Raw genomic sequence first — 21,886 nt, 5'->3', positions numbered from 1 at the left:
GAATGGTGTAAGGTGATGATCTATCTTCTTTCTTCATCAGTTTTGGGGGTTATGGGAGAATTCTATTCCCCTCCCCCAAATACTTCTGGGGTTGTTGCTACAAAGAGGGTTTCAGGCACTAGTTTCTCCAAAGGCCTAAGGGTTTGATGTGTGACCAGATATTATTGGTAAAGTTATAGCAGATGCCTGGGAATCATCAGTTCTCAAACCTGATAAAAACTAGCTTTGTCAAAATGTTTGTTGAAGTTGATACAGTTTTAGGTTTTTTTTCCAGAATAAATTGCTGCACTTAATGAGGATTTGTTTGGTGTAGGAATTGCTTAGGAAATTTGTGACCAGGGTTATGTAGGAAGATGCTGTCCTTTAAGACTTGGAACTCTATAAACTGTTAGCTACAAACATATTTGCATGAAGCTTTGGAGATCTCATTTTGACATCTGATTGTGAAGCTGTCTCTTTTAAGTCAGTTGAACAATTAACATCTATATTTTAACAAAAGATGAACTTCCAAGCAGTTTGATTCTTCCCAAGAAGGTGGAAAAGTGTGGAACCATTAAGTGTTACTTTTTTTTTTTTTTTTTGTTGTTCTCTTTAAAATGGAGGACTGCAAAGAGTAGTTAAGGGCAGCATTTAAGGGAAATCTTTACTTCAGAAAAAAGCCTCGGTAGAGGAGGGTGAATCCAACATTAGTTTGTGTACTTTTTATGTATAATTTTTCCTAATTCTCTTTTTTTCTTCTTTTTTTTTTTTTTTTTCTAACAGGGAAAACCAGACTTAAATACAACTTTACCAATCAGACAAACTGCATCAATTTTCAAACAACCAGTCACCAAAGTTACCAATCATCCTAGTAACAAAGTACGATCTGATCCACAACGAGTGACGGAGCAGCCACGACAGGTAAGAATCATCTATTTCCATTGTTGCTGCTCAGCAAGTTGTGAAACAAGCTGAAAATATGCTTGTTTTTGGCTGTGCTTCAATTACAGATCAGAATTCCAATCTTGAAGGTTACTTATAGGAGTGTATTTCAAAAAATACAGAAATAACAGTCACATCATATGGAGATTCATACTTCTTAATCCAAAACTTCATTCTTATCTATTTACCACATTCCTCTTGAAATTCAGATCTGTGCTCTATTGTCACAACTGGACTTCAATTATTAAAAAAAATAAATTGTTCAGGTGCAGCTTCTTAATAGAAGTTTCAATAAAATACACAGTTCTCATCAAGGCATAATATCTCTTATATAGAAGAACTTTGCGCAAAATCAATAAAATATTGTATTTTAAATACCTCTTTTTCACTCTACGACTACTATAAATTCAAACTACGGTAACATCAACTCATCTTACACAAATTCTCCTTTTTAGCTGCTTTTCTTTATGTCAATGACAGGTCACCTGTTCACACAGTGCTTTTTTGGTTTTGTATTTTATGGGGAGGAGGGAGCTGAGAAGAAATGAGAATCTAGGTAATGAATGAATAATTGGGTAGATAACGTAGTGTATATTGGACTGAAGTATTCTAAGTCTGACTTATGTCTTTTGAGGCATAGCATGATTACCATCAAATTGAAACACCTTATTCTGTTTTAGGAGTTCAGGGATGAGAAGAAAATGCAGAGGCATGTTCAAATTTTTGTACACTCATATGTCACTAACTTTTAACAGCATTTCTTTTGAAACTCAAGCTGTCTCTAATATTGCACTTTCAAACATCTTGAATGCTGTTCTTGTAAGAAATAACATGAGCAATTTAGACTGCATCCTCTAAATTCAGGTGAGAAAGAAAAAGAAGAAATTTCGAGCCGTATTGTATCATCTTGTTGAGATGTCTTTTAGCAAGATTTGAAGGCCTCAGCTAACCTCACTGTTGGTCCCATGAAGTTCAGCAGGGGCCATGTAAGTGTATCACATTCAGATCTAAAAGATGCATAATTGCATGTGTCTGTTGATTCTCTTCACATTCTTCGGGTTTTCCTGTTGAAGTACTACACTTTGTGTGTCAGGAATTTCCTTTTGGTCATGTCTGCTGAACCAGTAATAATCACCAAAGCGTATGAAAATTATGGCACCTTTGTGGCAAGAGAAATGGATGCCTTAGCAATTTATGTCTTGGTGGATTCTAAACCATTTCATGCTTGCCTATTTCCTCCCTGATTTCTTTCTTCCAGAATCTTTTCTTCAAATACGTAGTGACTGAAGTCTTTGGGAATGCATCCCTTATCTTTTGAGAAAGCCTATTCTGCAAATCCTTACCAGATAGTCAATTTTCAAACCTACCCAAGTTAAATCTTTGCTGCCTTAAGATAGGTTCTAATGGATTAAAGTTTAGCAAGATCTTCAAGAAATGGTTGTCTGCTGATCACTGTGTCAGCATTCTTTTTCAATCAAACTCCTTTCTCCAAGCTTGCAGCAGTGCATCTTCGGAAGAGGACACTTTAAACAATAGTCTTACTCTGTATTGCCATACTTCATTTGGAAGAAATGCTAGCTGTGATCACACTGATTGTGGAATAATTAATCTTATATATCCAATAGGAATGCAAATCTTGGTGTGCCTTACTCTTGCTTTTCTTCAAGCTAGATTGCTGCCTTGCGCTGTTTTCTAGTTTGTCATCATTCTGCATAGTGATGATTGACATAGGTGGGAGATTTGGGAAAGGAGAGAACAGATTGTTACATTTGTTTTTACATAAAATTTGAGTTGAGTTTTCAGTGAAGTTTTCATTAAAAAATCTGGAACAAAGCAATTTGCTGTAGGTAGTATGCAGTCAGTTACTGGAGAATCTTAAGCAAATTGACAGCTTTCCTAAACAATTTCCATTGATCTGGTTGGTTTCTTTATGCACCGATTTCCATCATACAATGAACAGTATTGGTTTGGTATTAGTAATAACCAAAAGTATGGAGGAACTGCAGATGCTGATCACGTGTGCACCCTTCATGTATGCATACATAGATGTGCACACATGCCCATTGTTTGAATATAGCATGCAGTTCATTCCAATGTTGTACTCGCTAGCTGGAGCGTAAATATTAATAGGTACGATCTTTGCTCGGTTTTCAAAAAGCAGTGATTTTTTTTCTTGATAGGATCTATTGAGATAAAGTAGAGAAGCCAGGGTGAGGACAGAAGTTGCTGGATAACTTTTTTCTTAATAAAGTCTGCACCATGTGGAGCACCTGTCGCTTGAGATACAACTGTTGGACAAATGCGACCTTGCAAATGTATTTGAATTCTTTTCCCCTCCAGATAAAGCCTCTGTTTTGCTTACATAAATAACCCCTACGTGTGACACTGTCTTCTCCTTCTCTCATACTCAGGTGTGCAAACTTTTCCAAACACAGACTGTAAATATATCAGGGTTGGATATTTGAGTGCTGAAACACCGACTACATGGTCTATTTGTATATAAAGCTTACTCAGTTACCACTTCCTTCCAGTGTTATTCCTCCCTATTTTCTTCAATCCTTGGCCCAGATCCCGTAAGGGATTCTTGCTTCTGTAGATATCCATCTCTGAAAGCTTTATCTGCTATATCTATTGTATCTCCCTCTTCAAAAGACAGTCTAACCAGAATTCCCTGAAAATTCTCTTTGGCCTGCCTGCTTCTGTGAAGATCAAAATAAATGAGTACTGTAGTTCCTTTGGCAGTCAGTAGTTTTTTTCATGACCTGAGAGTGAGAAGACATGCCTGTTGGTGTTGGCAGGGAACATATTTGGCAGCAGCTCTTCTTTAAGCAGTAAACCATGCTGGAGTTCTTGGAAAGACAAACTAATCACAGCTTGCTTATGGTCTTTGTATAGGTAAATCTGTCATTCAAAGCAACAGGTTGTTGTGGCAGCTGCTGGTTCCGTATATCCAGCATGCTAGTTGGCACACAAGAAGCGTCATGAAGTTGTCCAGGCCTTTTTAAAGCAACAGTTCTGCAAGACAGCATCTTAAAGCTTTCAAAGCCATTCTTAAAGGTTTTGTAGGTTACTGGTTATCAATCAGAGTGGAGAAATTTACCCAAGAAAAAATGGAAATGTTCTGCGAATCCTGGAAGTAGGCTGTGTCAGAACTTGAGCTGTGAGTGTATGCATGCATGCTCTGAAGAGTCAAGTGGTACTCACTAGACTTCTCTTCACTATCAGCCTTCTTCCTCTGTGTGACTTTTGTTCAAATACCAGCACCGGTCAATCCACTGAGATTTCACAAAGTCTTCCTGCCTAATCAAATGTTAGGAGTATCTGTAAGTTCCTAAATAGCAAATCTAATAGCCTCAATTGCTGTTTTCTTCCGAGTGCTTTAACATCTCTTTTTGAAGTATCAACATGCACAAAATATTTTGATAAAAAAGTTTTGATAAACCAGTGTAAGAAAAGGAATACTGAAAGATTGGTAGTGAGCCCTGCAAAGAAAGGAAAAAAAAAAAAAAAAGCAACCGAAACCCAACAAACTCCTCTGTTTCAGCCTCCTCTCCACTGTATATAAGATTTCGATAAGACATGATACATTCTTGATGAATTTAAGGGCGATGGTTTACATTTTAAAAGTCAGATTAGCATTGCTGAAAATGAAACTGGATTTAATGATGACTTATAAGTCATGTAACTATATCTGTCATCTTCCTCTTAGGTCGTGTTGAGTACTGTCTTAAAATCAGATTGTTTTCTCCTTCCTTCCTATTTCACAAAAAGGCCACTAGATGTAGCAGTTCTTCAGGGCACGTTAATGCTCCACTTGTGCATCTGGATTTGAGTATTCCTCAAGTGTGAAGTGGGTGAATATGAAGCAGTGGAAGTCCAGAAACTATTATAAGCAGTAAATCTTTTATGTAATCACTTAAACTTGAGTTACTTGCCTGTCAAGTGTTCTTGACAGTATCTGACTGGATGAAATTGGATGGTGCTGCAAATCAGACTTTCTTATGGATCACTGCCCTTTGTACCCCCACTCATGCGGTGCCTGCAGAGGGTCCAGGTCCCTGTGTCCTATGTAGAGCACTTACCCTCTTCTTCGTCTGTTAGAGCTTCTTGGTTCACACTGTTCCACACTGATTGATCTTTTTCCAGGGTAAATACAAGACTCATTCATTTTCCCCCATGCCCCAAATGTGTAGTACCTGAGACACTGCTTTGGGAGAGCTCTGACTCCTGAGGACCCACTGATCACTAGTTAAATCTGGTTTACACTGTTGGTTGTGGTGGCAGGGATATTTGAAACCATACTAGTAAAACTGACGTTTATGTGAGTGGTAATCTGGTAAACGGGTGAATTTTCAAAGCACTGACCTCAGTATCTTTGATCCATTTGCCTAAAAACACCCCACAAACATACCTCAAGTGTTTAAAAGGACATCCTTCCCTTCAAAGCTCATTTTGAGAAAATCAGATAGTCAGTATTATGTGATCCATTTCCTCTAGTTCTGTGACAGACAACCACCTTTAAAAACCACCTTAGGATAAATCTGAGGGTATTTTCTTTTTTAAAATGCATTAGGATACAGCTGATATATTTACTTATAGTATCATCTATCTGTAGGCCAGAAGGACTCTTTAAAATTGATTTGAAAGTCTCTTTTATAAACTTACCGTCATATATATTTGCAGTGGCTTGTATTGTAGTGGGTTATTGAATAGGATTATATATGACAAATTAAATCTGACCATAGTCATTTCATAGTATATATGCAGTCTAAAAAGCCTACTTTATGAGAAAAATTGCAGGATGTCATTTTATGTATGTCTTCTTGTGAACAGTTCTTAACAAGAAAGGCGTATTTAGTTCTTAGCACTTTGTGTTTTGTCAAATAGATGTGATTTTATTTCCTGTGGATCAACTTAAAGGATTAGAATCTAGAATTCAAATAGGGTTGGAAAACTTAAGCTTCTTGGTTAATATCTATTAGAATTATTAAAAAGAGGGATGGAAGCAACCCAATGGGATTAAGTTTCATCTCCCTCTCCCAGGCAGCTAAGGGAACACTGAAATTTTGATTGGCTATTATGGATGCTGCAGAGCTGAGCAGCTCAGCAACTGGATATAAAGAGGAAAGAAGTTTTCTGGTTTTCCGCAGAAATTCTCATTCCTTTTAAATTCTTTCATGGAGAATTTGAAAGGACCTCTCTTTAATCATATCTCCTTTCTTAACTGCCTGCAATGTCATTCATTTGAGCAGTTTCCCAAACGTTAACTGGCATTCTGGTCTCACTTAGCCTTTAAAACACATTTTAAAACTTTACAAAATTGCAGGCTGGCTGTGTCTGCAGTACAGTATAGGTATTTTGACTGTGTTTTGTGTAGACATGACTAACTTTTCATCAGCTTGCAGACCAGTTTATAACGCATGTGCGAGCAGCATGGAAATACACGTGGTTGCAGAGAGCTAGGAAGATGCCAAGGCAGCTCCTGGAGCTGTGGCTGTGCTGCTAAACTTGCTGTGTCCATCCTACTTCTGAATTAAATGGTAGCTTTTTCTGACTGCTGCTTCAAGTTAAGAGTGGATATCTGTAGCTGTCTAAATAGAAGAAACCACCTCGGTAAACAAATCTGTGAACTCACCAACACTAGAATCATTGTCCTTTCTTCTGTGTGTTCAGTCAAGTACATCAGTCTGTTGACATCTACAGTATTTTCAATACTCTCTAAATAGTAAATGGCAGAAGAAATTTGAGGTTCTTGTTTGATTTATGTAGAAACCCTCCAGGAATGTTTGAATGTTAAGAACACATATGCTTTTCTTTTAAAAATAATAGAATTGGAATGGATTTCTTTCTAGCAAAAATTTCCTGTAGGCTTCCTTGAGCAACTGCAAAGAGACTTTTATTTATCTAAGGAAAAGGAGCAGCTCATAAGATGTTTGTAATGGTGGTTCTTGCAATAGAAAGGCTAATCTATCATTTCTTTGTTGTCTGAATGAGAAATAATAGTTGCTTAGGAGATTGTGGTTTTGCAGAGATTATGGGTTAGATTATAGTTCACCATTAGTCACAAATAGCTTTTTTTGGACAAGAAACAATTATGGAGGAAGCAATATTTTATAATTCTCCAAACAAAGAACCTCAGAAGCACAGCTGTAGTACAGCTCTGCCATTATGGAGTTTCAGAACAAGGAAGTGAAAATTCTGCTACACCCTGGGGACCTTGGCATTGCATTCCTATGAGGCCTCCTTGTCACAGGAAAAAACCAGGCTTGCCCTTCGGAGAGTAAGTTTGAGAGATAAGGGATACGTTTCTTGCTCAGCAGGAGATTATTGTATAAGAGGTCACTTTTGGCATAATACACATTGATTAATTTCCTAGGAAATGGAGCACTTGGCTGATGGGTCTTTCTTAATCTAGAATGCTCCAAACATTAGTAAATGAAGGACCTGGGCTGTAGTTTCTTTTTGATGTGTGTTCCTTAACCACTGCTTCAAGCAAAAGTGAAATAAAGCCATTTTTCATCGTCCAGCACGATGAATACCCATAACTGAATGATGAATCGTCAGAACGAATATTCATTTTGCATTAGTAGTGAAATACCACATCAAAACAATGACAAGTCTTGAAATCCAGTTCTTCTCCCATTCCTTCCTCTGCTGGTTCCATCAGGATTCTCATCACTGAATAACAGGGTCTCATGTCTGCTAATGCTTCTTTCCTGGAGGCATGTATCTTGCTTTTCTGGCTGTACCGGTGCATCTTCAAGCTGAGAAAAGCACAGGCTGGAGAGCTCAGTCCATTTTACGAGGAAACCTCTGATGGTGAGATGCTGTAAGGTTATTATGCAGAAGGTGGCCTCTGTGGCTGGCAGTCATTTGTTGAGTTTGGCTGGCTGTATCTGCAGGCGCTTGCGTTGTGTGAGGGGCTGTTCCTTGTTTACAAAGTCCAGCCACGCTCTATGGCTGCTGATGCAACCAAACTAGATGGGCTTTGTATGAATTGCTCCTAATTTAGGAGCCTGTTTCTCTGCTTAGCTGGGCACATAGCTAAGCTTTGAACCCGAGCTTTATTTTCTCTTTTTCTATTCCCTGTCTCACTAATGATGAGAGAGTTGTAAGTTAAATGATGTAAAAGCTATGTTTAGGGCTGTACCTCAGAGGAGATACTCTGCACATCAACACTTGCATGATCTATTTCAGTTACTTCTGCTGCTGTGGAAAGGTTGCATCTTCATCATGTAAGTGAAGTAACAGAAAAGCTGTGTCTGAATTTATATTTAGTAGTCTCCGTCCCTTAATAGCTATTCCTGGCGCAGCTGATAGGGAAATACTTGTCCAGATCTGGTCCAGCTCAGAATCTTCAGTAAAATCCAAGAAAAGACACAGGGCTTCAGAGAGAACTTGTAAGAAGAACCCAGAGAGGGTTGGAAAACAAATTTCATAATAAAATTCTAGGAATGCAGTTCATTTCTGGGCAGAAAATTAGTAGGAGTGACGTGTGCAGTCTTGGTGGCGATCTGGGGAGATGAGAATTTGAAGCACAATCATTTTGATTTGCAAATAATTATACATAATGGTGCTGGAAGCTTTGTGCTAGGAAAATGCTTTTCTTCAATCTTGTTTCAACAAGTGTGTCAAAGTGCCAGGTGCTTTCTTCTACCTGACGCTGACCTCAAAAGTCATCTGAGGTGTTGCTAGTTGTACAGACTTTTCCCTGCCTTAGCATTCAGTGCTTAAAGAGCTGAGCGAGTCCTGGTCTTGGAAGCTACACCCAATCAATACTGCACTACACTTCCCAAATCTTCTAAGCTTTCATATGCGCTGGTTGTCCTTCTTCAGGCCCTCTCTCCCACACGGGGATCTGCATTCCTAATACACCCTCTATGACCAAACCGTTCTCCTGATTCCTTGTCCCTCTGCCATGTGTCCCAGTAGGGACCTGAAGAATCAAACCCCAGTAATGTTTGATTGTATTTGGTGATGCATTTGCTGCTGTAGACCAGTTCATTTTATCCCAAATGAACAGACCTGTTCTTATGTTTACCTGTAGCATATAAAAACATGGCTTGCATTTGGGGTTGGTGGGCCTTTTGCTTATCTCTAAAAGTTGATGAAACGCAGAAGGAAAGGAGAATGCAGGGTGAATTCTTTGAACAGTGGAAAACATAAGTAAGCTTTCTAGAGACTTTGTCAAGATGGGAAGCTAACCCAGTGACAAAATACTGAATTGATAGGATCTTACTTTGACTTCATTTATCTGAATCCTGATACTGCTTTTAGAGTTCGGCTAGCGAGTTGCTGGTTTTGCCTCTGTAACAAAGGATTTCTTTAGCCTTCTAGACAGCTTTAAGGCACTGCCACTTTATCCATGGAGCTGTAAGGGCAACTGTAAGACACCTTGAGTGCTTTCTTGGGGTGGGGGCTTAGCAATAGTGGTAAACAGCAGGAGGGAATGGCTGGAGGTACTAAATATTTAACATTCAACAAGGTAACGGAGGTTCCTTGATACTCAGCTAACAATGTAGCTCAAACTGGGTTGGAACGTTGAAAATTAATACTAGTTAAGACTGAGGAGTCAGTTTACAGGAAGCATTTGAAGTTTAAGTGGCTCTAGTAAAATGAGATGCAAGTAGCAACAGGTATTTTCAAAAAGCTGTCAAATCACGGAGATCTCAAGAGGGTGTGAAATGTAGTCAGAGTTTGTAGAAGAGTTGAAGAGCTTACTTAGGTGAACCTGTGTGGGCTTTTTAAACCACTTGGATCTAAACTCCATTATAAATGCGTCCTGTTGTCCAGAGAGGAATGCTTAAATAACTAGATCTCTATAAAATGACATACTAATCTTCAGGCAACACAAGTGTCATTCAACTGATTTATGAAGCTGTACGGACATGTCGTGGAGAGTATTGCATTTTTCTTAGCGTAACTGCACGTTTTATTTTCAGTCAGTAGTATGCTTTTAATGCTAAGGTAGATGTTCTTTGTTGTGTTTTTCTTTGCCTTTACTACCTCTGTAACTGAAAAAATGTGATTTTTTTCTGAATAAGAATCACTGATGTACAGTGATACAGTTATGATGTTGTGTGACTGGCACTATAGGTTCCACAGAAGGTGAAAGATGTGCTAGTGGTTTCACTTCGGGTTTTAGAGCAGGGTGTGACATTCAAAAGCCTCCTCTTAAACTACAGCTTCTGGTTACACAGCTTCCACAAAGAATTTCCTAGGAATGAGAGTTAACTGCCTGTCTAGTTTTATGTCTCAGATTTTGCAGCCATGAAAAGAAACGGGTATTTTTTTTCTTCCCCAGAAAAATAAGAAAAAGTGCAGAAAAATCAAACTATTTCTGAATGCCCTTTCCACAGGAAATTGCAGAGCTACGATCTTGCTTACCTTCTTACTAAGATTTTTTTGTTCAAGGTAGCTTCCCATGGAATGGAAATCAACTTTTTAACTAGCTTTCATCACTATCTTGTTAAATAGAAAGGCCATTTTAAAAAGCAGGTGTGGCTAATCTCCAGCCCAGAACTTCAGGATGAATCTTCAGACCAGTAAGATAGGAGTGGGCAGGGAAATCTGTATCACTGGACAAAAATCTCTTAGGTCAAGAAAAAGGTTTGTGTGAGAAATGGAAGCGTATTCCTAGCTAATAAACAAAGCAATAAAAAGTAAGACGAATGTGAATTTAATTCACGTATCTTACAAAAAGTGGAAAGATTTGATTCTATTTCCAGATAAGTGAAGAGATCTGTGCAGCGTCAGGAAGGGCCAGGTCATCAGGCCGGTGTAGGTCTGAAGTGGCGTAGCTGCTGACCGGCGTTGGTGTTGGTGCAGCTGGACTGCTCCGGCGTGCAGAGCTGTCTCCAGGCTCTCAACACACGCTGCATAATTCTGTACAAGCAGGTTCCCCATGGCCGAAACTCCATCAGCAGATAGGATATTACCTTTCTGGTAGCTTACGTGACTGCCAGGTTGCTTGTTTTGTAAGCAGCTAGGCACTGTCTTCTATTGTTCGAATGCTATTTATTTCCATGAGCTGATTTAATTGTTTGCTTTTTTTTATTATTATTATTATTATTCTAATTATTTCTCTTGAGCAGTCTTGCTTTCTCTTTTTCAGCTTTTCTGGGAGAAGAGGCTACAAGGCCTCAGTGCGTCGGACGTCAGTGAACAAATCATAAAATCCATGGAGCTACCAAAAGGTCTTCAAGGTATTGTGGTCACTTGCTGCTGTTGCTTCAGATCCACAAAGCCGTTTGTGCTTAAAAAGGATGGAGTTTTTGATGCTCTTAAGTTTTCATTTTATAGTCAGATGAAGTAAACTTGTAATTGTAAGTGTTCTTTGCTGACAAAATACCTCAGTCTCCGAAACTGTGTTTATTTTTAGTTAATTTATGTAGTTAATATAAACCACACTTCAGAACTGCACTGTTATTGGTGAAAGTTGATCTAAAATATGTTCAAGTCATAGTTCAAAACTAGCAACTTTGTTACACTGCTTGGGAGATTTTCTTGGGTATGTTAGTGTTGTAAAAATCTCCAGTGTTCATTTTCCGGAGTTGATTTAATACCTTGTCATGTTAAAGCAAAGGCTGTGCTGGTGTGGGTTAATACCATGAAGCTGCAAAGAAACTGTTTCAGTGTGTGACTGATAAGTTTATGATGTGATCATCTTGATTAAAAAATTGATGATATTGTAAGTGTTACTGTAAACAAAAAACCTAGCCAGTTTTAGAAATGAGATGCTTTTTGCAATGCTGACTTAAATTTAAATGAGAACTGTGCTATTACAAAGCCATTGTTAAGAACTTGCATTTAACTGTTTTGATTATACAATCATGTATCCAGTGGCAGTTACATTATGAGTACACATAGCCTTTACAAACTGAGAAGAGCTCTGGCACTGGAAGTTACGGAGGAAATGTGAATGGTAACTCTTCGGTTATCTTTGTCTTAGGAGTTGGCCCAGGTAACAATGATGATACCCTGTTATCAGCTGTTGCCAGTGCTTTGCACACCAGTTCTGCACCTATCACGGGGCAGCTCTCTGCAGCTGTTGAGAAGAACCCAGCTGTCTGGCTTAATACATCTCAACCCCTCTGCAAAGCTTTCATAGTCACAGATGATGACATTAGGTAAGTTTCTGGAAGTCTTCAGTAAAACAAAAAGCAAGTTCCATTAAAGTAGATTCCTTCCTGGCTCAGTGCAGTCCTGGAGATAAGGGAAGCGTGAACATTTTTCTTCTACCTGTTGATTAGGTCACCTGCTTGGAAAAATGAAAACGTGTTTTTTTTTCTTTTGAGGCCAAAATAGTGATAGAAAATATTCCCCAAGGTATGAGTCATAATTCACGTTTTCTTTCCCAAGAGAGAGCCCTACACATGAAGCTATAGTCATAATCAGTATTGGCTTTCTTCCTTCCCTTTTCTGGTTAGGTCAAGTAAATTTATTGTTCTGGGTTAAAAAGTAAGTACTTCAACAAAGGAGAATAAGAATATCCCCCTATAGCACATAGCTTTGCAGCTAACACACCCTCTTGAAGTGGGAGATTAGGATATGGTACAAAGAGCACAAATAGATCTGTTCACATAGGGGCAAAGGTTTTGTTTTTTAATAGCTGTACTGTTAATTTTCTTTTCAAAGAAAGATTCATCATTTTTGGGGGTGCTAAAAGCAGGGGCTTCAGCACTGAATTTCAAAGTTAGGACTGAGTGAAGAGAGAGATTTCTTGTTGCACTGACTAATTGCCAGAGTGTGGCAAGACATGGGACATAAGCCTGTCATCCGATATATTTCTTTTTAGCGTTGCTTAGCATGAATCAGCATATGGGATGAACACTGCCTTTAGTATCGCATTTTTAGTTAATTCTGGATTGCATAGGGAATTTGAAGACCAAAGTTGGATCTTACAACTTGGTGCACTCAGCACCAAAGTATACTACTAACACAGTCTTTTCTAAGCCCTGGATGGCTAGCTGAAGCTTCTGCAAATCTAATGTTAAGGTATAAAATTATCCAATTCCCAGTGCTTTGCTTAGGGATTTACTTTGCTTTATTTTCTTAAACATTAACTTGAAATGCTTTCAAAAGGTAAGCTTTCTTGCTTTGTTACGAAAAGTTACAGGGCAGCATGAGAAAATTTCTTAGCACATTTGACAACATTTTTTATTTATTTGAAATAAAATTCCTTTTTTGTCTTATCAGTCATTCAGCTGTTTCTAAAAAAAGTAAATAATGAATTAGAAGTCAGTGCTGGCAACTCAGGAAGAACATGGATTCTGAACTGGAGCAGCAATACCTCTGTGAATATGCTGCCAGTTCAGTGTCTCTTCTGATTCATGACTTCCTAGGCAGCTCACCACCACCAAAACGTTCTTGGAAGTTACTTTTTTGTACTGTTTGTGTGAAGCTGACTTTCATTTCAAGACCATCCAGAAAACACGAAGAAGTAGTATCAGAATACTCTTTGTATTGTTGTTATCACTAAGGAAAGCAGTACAGTTGCTTTCTGAACTTACATAGTGGTAAGGAAAGGGTTGCCATTGGGGTATCTGGTGAGGTGCCAGCATATATTCTTTTGTACTACAGATTCTTCAGGGAGATTGTTGCAGTTGTTTATATCTACTAAAATAGCTGTCAGCTTAACTCGTGTTTAACTTGAAGTATTCCTGGTCATGTAATGATGGTAAATCTCTTTCATAGTCAGGGTAAAATGCAAAATTTCCTCTTCTGGTTTAGCACATTCAGCGGGAAAACATTAAATAACCTGCTATAAATGCATGGTTAAGAAACAGCCGTGCTTCCTGATCACTAGGGACAAACGCCTATTTTTTTCTCAAGTTGTGGCATACACCTGAATAGTTCTGCACTTCTTAGTGCTAGTCCTGTGGAGGGTGAGTAGTAAAATGAGTGTGGTGTGGTTCTCTGTGGTCTTTACATCCAAATCTTAACCTCCTGAGGCAGGCTTTTAGAATTCCTTGTTAACTGTCTTCTCCCATACTGAGTCTGTGAGATCATTTCTCTTGAGACTGTGCTTTGCAGCTTCTTTCCTGACCAGCATCTGGTTATGTTCTTTGCAACTGCACTATTGAGTTGCCTTCATTTCCATGAAGGGCTAAGACTGACAACCTTTACGTCTCTGCCAGATAAATGCTTTAACCAGTTTCTCTCTTTTGGGATGAACTGGGGAATGGTATCTTCTGCAAATAACAAATAGGTGGATTGTTTCTTCCAGTTATGCTTAGGTGAATGAAATTTTGCAATATATTATAAAATTCATTTTTGACTACAGCTCTGTTCTGCTTCATAGTCTAGTCTGTCATTCTTTTCAAGTGTCTCTCTCTTGAGTGGGATTTTCTAAAGCTTACAGTTTTCAGGGGATTTCTTTTCCTAAAGCATGTAAGTCGTTTCTGAAAATCCCATCTTGCAGTTTTCAACAGCCATTTGTCTTGCTCAGTCTAGGTCCTTTGCTGAGCAGCACCCAGTAAGTTCCTGGGCTTTCTCAGCTATCTTGACATTTCAAATAGCATGGTAGTGGTACTTCTGCTTTTTCTTATGGGTAATCATAACCTGTTAAATTTACCAAAGCATAACAATTAATGTAGTACTGGTTGTAATCTGGCTGTGTCATGCTCTGCACAGTAGTGGGTAAGACAAAATAGCTGTTAATCTGTCAAAAAAGCCTGAAGTTGTGTTTACCATGAGACAGCAATGGAGAGTAATTCATTTTAATGCTCTCTAAGTTTTTTTGGAATGGGTTTGATAAAGTCTGAATCTTAACCTGTATGCTTGATCCAAGCTAGTCAGCTGTAGCTTAGTTCCTCACCAGATTCCTCAATACCCTATACAAGTCTCAATTTCCGTGTGGCAGACCAAAGCCACAAGAACTATAATGTGCCAGAGAAAGAAAATGAGATCGAGAGTGTTTCCACGGTCCGAGCTTTCGTCAGGAATAAGAAAATTGTAAGGTAAAGTGATGCGTGTTGCAGAGAGACAAAACCCTAAATAATCCTTATCAGTCTTTGCTATGAGATAAACTTTCTGCCCCCAGATCTAAAGACAAATTTAATACAGTGTATGTCAGGAAAGCACAGTAACTAGGCATGTGAGGCTTTCTATAATTACCATTTAGAATAGGCTGTCTTAACAGTGGTTAATTTCTGCTGAGATGGGAGGAGGAGATGGGAAAGATGTGTTGGAGAGGTGTATGTGTGTGAGGGAGTTAGCAGATGCCCCTAAATCTGAGTGTAATATAATACAAGAAATAACAGTCAACGTAATTCTCCTTTCAGCAGTGCATCTCAGACCTGGTTGGTGGAAGACTTCTGTAATGCCTGCTGCTGAGAAGCTCTAGAGTATTTTTTTCATAAAAACAGAGTACATGTTACTATAAGCACTTACGGCGATGGTTCTTGATTAGAGTGTCTCCAAAAAATACTTTATTTGAATGTGCTGGAAGAGCAGGAAAAGGAATATTACCTCCCCCCTGACACAAAGGGAGGTAGAGCTGATGTTCAGACAAGCACAAGTTGGTTCTGTGGATTTTTCCCATCTAATCTGAACCCATTTTTTATGTTGATGACAGAGTAGATATTGCTGTGCCAGCACATAAGGACCTAAATCAAATGGAGCCTAAATAGATTTAGCAATATAAAAAAATGGTGGGAGAAGCCAGAGGGGAGGTTGGCACAGTATTGTAGTGAGATTCCATACAGTAGTGTGGAATCACACGTCTTTAAAGCATGCACACATCAGTTAGTTCTGTGGGCTGAGAAGAGTACAAGTAGTGAGGACAAATAAAATCATGCTAAGCAGAAGGAAATCATCTGAATGCAGAGCTAGACACAATCCTGTTGTGTCAAGCAGTTCTCCCCTGAAAATATGGTTGGAATTGGAATTAGAGGCTTTGTGAATTTCTGTGTTAGGAATAGTGTCTTTAATTTTAGCTTGCTTTCGAAGACAGTAGTTCTTAAACTAAAGGATGAGGCTTGTGTCTTGCTGGGAGGAAGGCTGAAAAGCGCATGTGGCCGGGGAGCTGCTTAGCAGCAAGTGGTGCAGCTGGGGAGGTGAGAAGGATCAGCACAGGCTGCAGGATGGTGCCAGGGAGCCATGGAGGTGAAGGGCTGAGGGCTGGTAGGAAAAAGTGGGCACTTGTGTGTGGCTGCCTTCCCTGGCAGTGTTGCTAACCCTGCTGACTTAATGGGCTGAAGTATTTTTACTTAATACTATCGTGATAAACTAGCATAAGAAGTCACATGAGTCAAATTGAATGGAGCTAATCCTAAGCGCTAGAGTTTTATTTAGTGTTAAAGATGAGCACTTCTTATTAGTAGTGTTTTCTTGCTGTTGGTTCTTCAACGTTTGCTCTTGGTAGTTCCTGTGCTTTAAAAATCATATTACTTGTATAAAGAGCTATGTTTTTAATACTTAAAAACTGTTTGCTAGAAGACTCTTCAGGACCGGGAGTGTTGTGAATTATTTTTTGGTTACTGCTCCTTGGGAGATCAATTACCTGGCTGAAAATCTGGAAATGAGATAACTGGTGAAAGCTATGTCTTCCCGTGAGTTTGGGAAGCAAGACCTAGGAGTAACTTCTGGAGAAGGTCACGTATACCATGAATAGGGAACTTGGGCCCTTAGTAACAGAAGCTGGTCCAAGATGGAGAAAACTGGCTGTCACTTCTGTGTATTGTGAGAGTTAAATACTCTGGTTCTATGTCCGAGGTGGTAGGAAGGGGCTTGTCACATCAGGATAATGATTTCGAAATTGAAGACAGGCTGAGGTTATGCATGTGTTTTTCAAAACTTCATCAGTATAGTGAAGTGCATTTAAAAGAAGATCTCAAATAAGGAGCCTAATGAGGTGATAAAGCTTATGATTGTTTTGTGCCCAGCTCCCCAAAGTTGATATATAAGATACTTTGCTGGCCTTAATGTCAGATTCCATGCCTGAACACCAGACCCACTGAGGAGCAAAGCAGGGAATGACCTTGTAGCCACAAGGAAGAAGGAAAAGGTGTTCCAGAATAACTTCTTGTGTGCTTTCTGTGAAGTGCATTCTGTGATACACATTTAGGTTATGAAATATTCACTGCCTGGAAGGGGCCTCCTTTCCCTCCCACCTCAGCTGTTCGTGGCTCAATCCAGGTTACTGAGTGGGCAAGGTTACCGAAATGCCCTGTGACTTTTTTGGCAAAGGGAGGATTGCTGATTTCCCATATCTTCACTGGCTGTGTGATACTTCAGGGCTTTTCCAGGAGATACACTTAAAACTCCCAGTGACCAGAACCGTGTTCAAGGAAAATTTACCTTTCATTCTTAATCCACTCTGTGTAAGAGTAGGGAAGTGTCCTTCCTGTGTTTTAATTTACTGGAATTTTCTTTGCACTCTAATGGAAAGCTTTATAGAGATACTCCAGCAGCTTTCTTCTTCTGATTTGATCATTTAGGCACTTTTTAAAAAATGTTGTTGTTACGTGCTCGTAGTTACCATCATAGCTCAAATTAGCCCTGAGTAAGGAACCACCAGGAATCAAGGGAAGGGATCTGCTGGTGTCAGTGGCTGTAGTCTGAAGCCTGTTGCAATGGAGTTTGTAGGTTGGGGATTGTGGAAAGATCCCACTGTCGTGAAGCCAAAAAGGGGACATATAAATTATACTTCAACTATTTATTTTCCAGTGTGCAGTGTATTCCAGCAGTGTGATGGTGATAAGTTTTTAGTACTGATTTATTTTTTTTTTTAATTGTATTTCAGTTCATGTGTGTTCTTGGAATCACTTTCATTCAATTAAGAAGTACTGAATTTGCTTCCCTAAACTTTTATTTCTCCTTTGTCACAGGTTCTGCAAAAGATAAGGTATCTTTGGTTTTGTTCAGTTCTCTGCCCCAGGGTTTGAAAGATCACTCTAGGCGTTGAAAGTTAACAGCTCTGGGACAGTAAGCTGTGTACTGAAGATAGAAAACAAGGATAGAAAACACCTGGAAGATAGAAGACATGCTCTGTACTGAGCTGCTACCTTGTTTTGTTGGTGTTTTTTGGGTTTTTTTTAATTCTTTTTGCTATCTCTGTAAGCAGACAGCCTCCTCTGAAGTACTTAGGGAGGGCTGGTAGTGGTTGCAGCTGTAGAACTGAATAGCCTCAGAGGCTGGTGCTCCTCAGAGGCTTCTGGCTTCTGTGGAGGTCATGGGATATCACTCCTGCTCTTCTAGGATTTGATGTTCTTTGTATCTGTCCTGCCGTCCTGAATAGCCACAGGGAGTTTGTGGCACTAATGAATGTTTTCCTGTGCCTGCTTCTGATGAGTTCTTGCCATTTGTAAGTGTGTATTTTGTTTAAAGGTTTTCTTTTTCGGAAAACATAAATTGATAGAACAAGTGGATTGTCATGTAAAAAACACCCTGGGTCTGATGCAAAATTTGTGTTCTCTGGGGAAAACCTGGAAAGAGGACTTCTTGTAACATTTGAAAGCTAGATACTACCTTCTAAACTAAACAATGATTCAAAATATCTTAAATTTGTGTTGATATTGAGGTAGTATTTTTGAATTAACTTTCCCCAGGGAAACAAACCTTTGTTTCAGCAGAAGCTGCTGCCATCTTAAATGCATCACTGACTAGCAGATAAGACTGAATAGATAGGTAAGAGTAATTAAATAGATAAATGGAAAGAGTAAATAAATGGAATCAGTGAAGGTCCTTGAGGTTCTTCCTCTGCACACACGATGCTCCATGCCTGTCAGTGTTTAAGAGGCATTTGTACAATACCCTTAATAAGATGCTTTAACTTTTAGGGGTCAGGTACTTGCACTAGACAATCATTGTAGGTCCCTTCTGACTGGAACTATTTTTTCGTATTCTGTTCCAAGTTAAAATAAAAGTTGAAAAGCCAATCCTGAGCCATTTATGCAAGTATTATGCTCCCAGCCTAATAGTATACTTGAAGGAGTGATGTTTCTGTGCCTTCTTCCCTTTTCTCCTTTCAGAAAACAAGAAGAGCGGGTGCAACAAGTGCGTAAAAAACTGGAGGAAGCACTAATGGCAGACATTTTGTCACGAGCAGCTGATACAACGAAAGATATAGATGTAGAAATGGATAATGGAGATGAAGCATAAAAAGAAATCAGGTGAGTCAGTTCTCCTGGGGGCACAAGGACATTTACCTGTCTCAGCTGCTGGCAGTGCCTGGGCAGTCAGTCGGTGGGCAGTAGCGCATCACACACCAGCAGTCCTGCTTTCTCCTCCCAAGGGACAGCTGCCTTGCTGGTGATAGCAGCAGATATCTGATAGCAGCAGAGCGCTAGGGTGATTTTGCATCTGTAGACATGAACATCCTCACAGTAAATGCTACACAGATCACCTGGGAGGAAAAAAACAGTGTTTTTCATCCTCCACAGCAAAGACCCAGTCTTTAGAAATGATGGCAGGTGTGTTTTCTGGCACTTAATACTTGTTGTGAAACTGGGGTAAACCAATCAAAGTAACCGGGCTTTTTCTGTTTGGCAAAATTTAATTTCATAAAATTGCATAACAAGTTCCTGAAACTTTTCTATTTATTTTTAAATGGATAATAGCACTACCAATTAATTTTCCAAGGCATATTCTTGTGTCTTATACCTGTTTTCAATAGTGATCTGTGGGTTTGCCAAACTTTCTCTAAAAAATGTTATTTTTTTGTAATCATCTGCAGAAGAATGGTAATTCATCCTCTTGTTTCCATTGAGTGCCTGGTGCTCATTTATGAAAGTGCACAGCTTTAAGATCTGACCTTTTCATAAGCAGTTAGCTGAAGTTTTAACAACTAAGAATTCTGTCTGGAGATGGTTGTGTGATTTTAAAGGACTTAATTTCATTTTTTTTTTTATGAAGTTACTACCCACAAGGGGAAAGAATATATGTATTTCCTATTTGGCAGGTACAGGGGAGTTCACTTTTATACAGCTATGAATATTGCGGTAACCTGTAGATGTAGGATGGAAGTTTCCAGGCTGTGACCTGCTTTAGCAAGGCTGCAGAGCATTCATACTGGTATTTGACCCATAGCACAGAATGCTAATTACAAAAGAAGGGTGTAAGCCGATAAGATTTGCAACCATCAGCCAGGTATTATTTTGCACTTGGTATCCGGACTGGACACCAGGTTACTGCTTCAGATACACGGGTGTGTTGCTTGAGTAAATTCTTATAATTAGAAACAAAAAGTATTTATAATGTACCCACCGGCCCCTGAATACTCGTGTTTCTAATGCGCAGTCATTTTTATTACTTACAATGTCCATGCAACATAATTTTGATCTTTAAGTTGTGGACAAGAGCTATTTGCCAGTGTTGTTTACCAGCCAGTTAACCAGGCTGGTAATCTTGATGTTTTCCAGGCTACTAGAATCTTTTAATTACTCTAAATTATAGCTATTTACTCTTAAAGTCTTAATCCTTGAGTGTTTCTCCTATAAAACTCTACTTATGGATAACTTTAAAGGAAGGCAAGAAAGAACATTGTTTGAAGATGTGACATTTCAAACCTTTGCCATTTTAGAATTGAACTGTTGTTTTGAATTTTTTAAATTTAGCATAAAATACTTTTTTTCCAATGGAATCATAAAGCCGTTTGTAGAAGTGAATCATAAAGCTGTTTGTAGAAGTGATTCTTTTTGCACTGGTACTGTGGTTCTCTGCAGAAATCAGGTGGAGCAGTAGACCTTGAGTTTCTTCAACTTGTGAACTCATCACCTATTTACGTGTACATAGCTAGTGTCCATGCAAATAAACACATGTTGGCTATGTTCTATAAAACTGCTTTTTTTCTGCCTTACTGGGTTTAATTAGAGACTTCAACAAGATTTTTGGGTAAGTTTTAATGTACAATAGCTTGAAAGATGCAAGTTGGTGTTGGTTTTTTTTTCTTTAGACATACTAATGTTCCAATATGATCTTTTTGTATTGAGAAACTTTTCCTGTACACGTTATGCTGTATTTAAAAAGAAGAATTCAGAAAGTGATGTAAGGCCTGGGTAATGTGCCAGGAGGCTGTGTGGTGCAAGAGACTGGATGTTAAAAGCACGTTATGTATGCGAGTTGTGCTTAATCAAAAACTAACCAGGCATCTGCGGGACTCTTAACAATTGAGCAGCTACTTACCTGGTATTAATTTTTTGTTACCCACTTATGAATTATTTGTGGTGCGAACTTAATATGGAGCTGAAACAGAGCTGTAGCTGCTCCAACAAAGTTGTTCTAATTGCTGCAACCATCAGCCTGTACTTTTCCAAAAGGGGTTATTTCTTTCTCTTTTACAGGTACTTCTAACTGACTTATCCTAGGAGGAACTTCCGAAAAGACAGAGGCACTTTCTCCTTCGGTCTTTCGTTACAAGAAGAAATGGACCCATGCACATTTATATAGCTTTCTAATAGCATTAAAACCAATGCCTTTTTTAGACTCCTATTTTTGATGTATATATCTTATTTGAAAAGCAACTTTATTTTGTGTCCTATGACTCTAAAGTCCTTTTTTAAGTATCAAACGTTACCCTTAATCTAAAGCTGAGCTTTTGATGCCAGGTTGCAAACCTACTGGAATTATATTGCCTGTACTAAAAATTTGTTTTTCCTGTGGTTTTTGGTAAGAATGGATCAGGAGAACAGAATGATTTCCCAATTAAAGATTATTGTGACTCTGTATATAAACAGATTTTTATACCTATGGGTGAAAACACCTGTACATTCTTCCGTCATCACTGTAAAGATAAATAAATGATTATATTCCAAGCAGTTGAAAAGCTGTTGTGTTATGGATAGAGTCGGTGTCCCTGCTTATATTTCAGTGTTCCCTGGGCCAGACAGCGGGTCAGCTGGGAGAGGCGTTTATCCACAAGTACTGTCTTTGCCCAGAGCACTGCCTCAGGAAATCTGTCAGAACTCGGTAGCAGGCATGGATTTTTCAGCCAAGGTGAAGTACAATTGTGTATTTCCTCTGA

The 21,886-nt window shown here is 38.9% G+C and overlaps 1 protein-coding gene across 1 annotated transcript in view; it reads left to right on the top strand.

The window, feature by feature from the left end:
• Positions 1–21,680, top strand: part of MBD2 (methyl-CpG binding domain protein 2) — a 40,511-nt gene extending 18,831 nt beyond the window's left edge. Inside the window, exons 3-7 of the mRNA XM_040579280.1 lie at positions 763–900; positions 11,036–11,126; positions 11,873–12,050; positions 18,897–19,037; positions 21,207–21,680. Coding sequence (XP_040435214.1) covers positions 763–900; positions 11,036–11,126; positions 11,873–12,050; positions 18,897–19,026 — 537 coding nt within the window. The 3' untranslated portion in view covers positions 19,027–19,037; positions 21,207–21,680. The remainder of the gene's footprint in view (positions 1–762; positions 901–11,035; positions 11,127–11,872; positions 12,051–18,896; positions 19,038–21,206) is intronic.
• Positions 21,681–21,886: the final 206 nt, after the last annotated feature.

The sequence above is a fragment of the Falco naumanni genome, chromosome Z (genome assembly GCF_017639655.2).
Source record: "Falco naumanni isolate bFalNau1 chromosome Z, bFalNau1.pat, whole genome shotgun sequence".
NCBI classification, from domain to species: Eukaryota; Metazoa; Chordata; class Aves; order Falconiformes; family Falconidae; genus Falco; species Falco naumanni.
The sequence above is the reverse complement of the archived record's forward strand: the minus strand, read 5'-3'. Positions and strand labels throughout refer to the sequence as shown.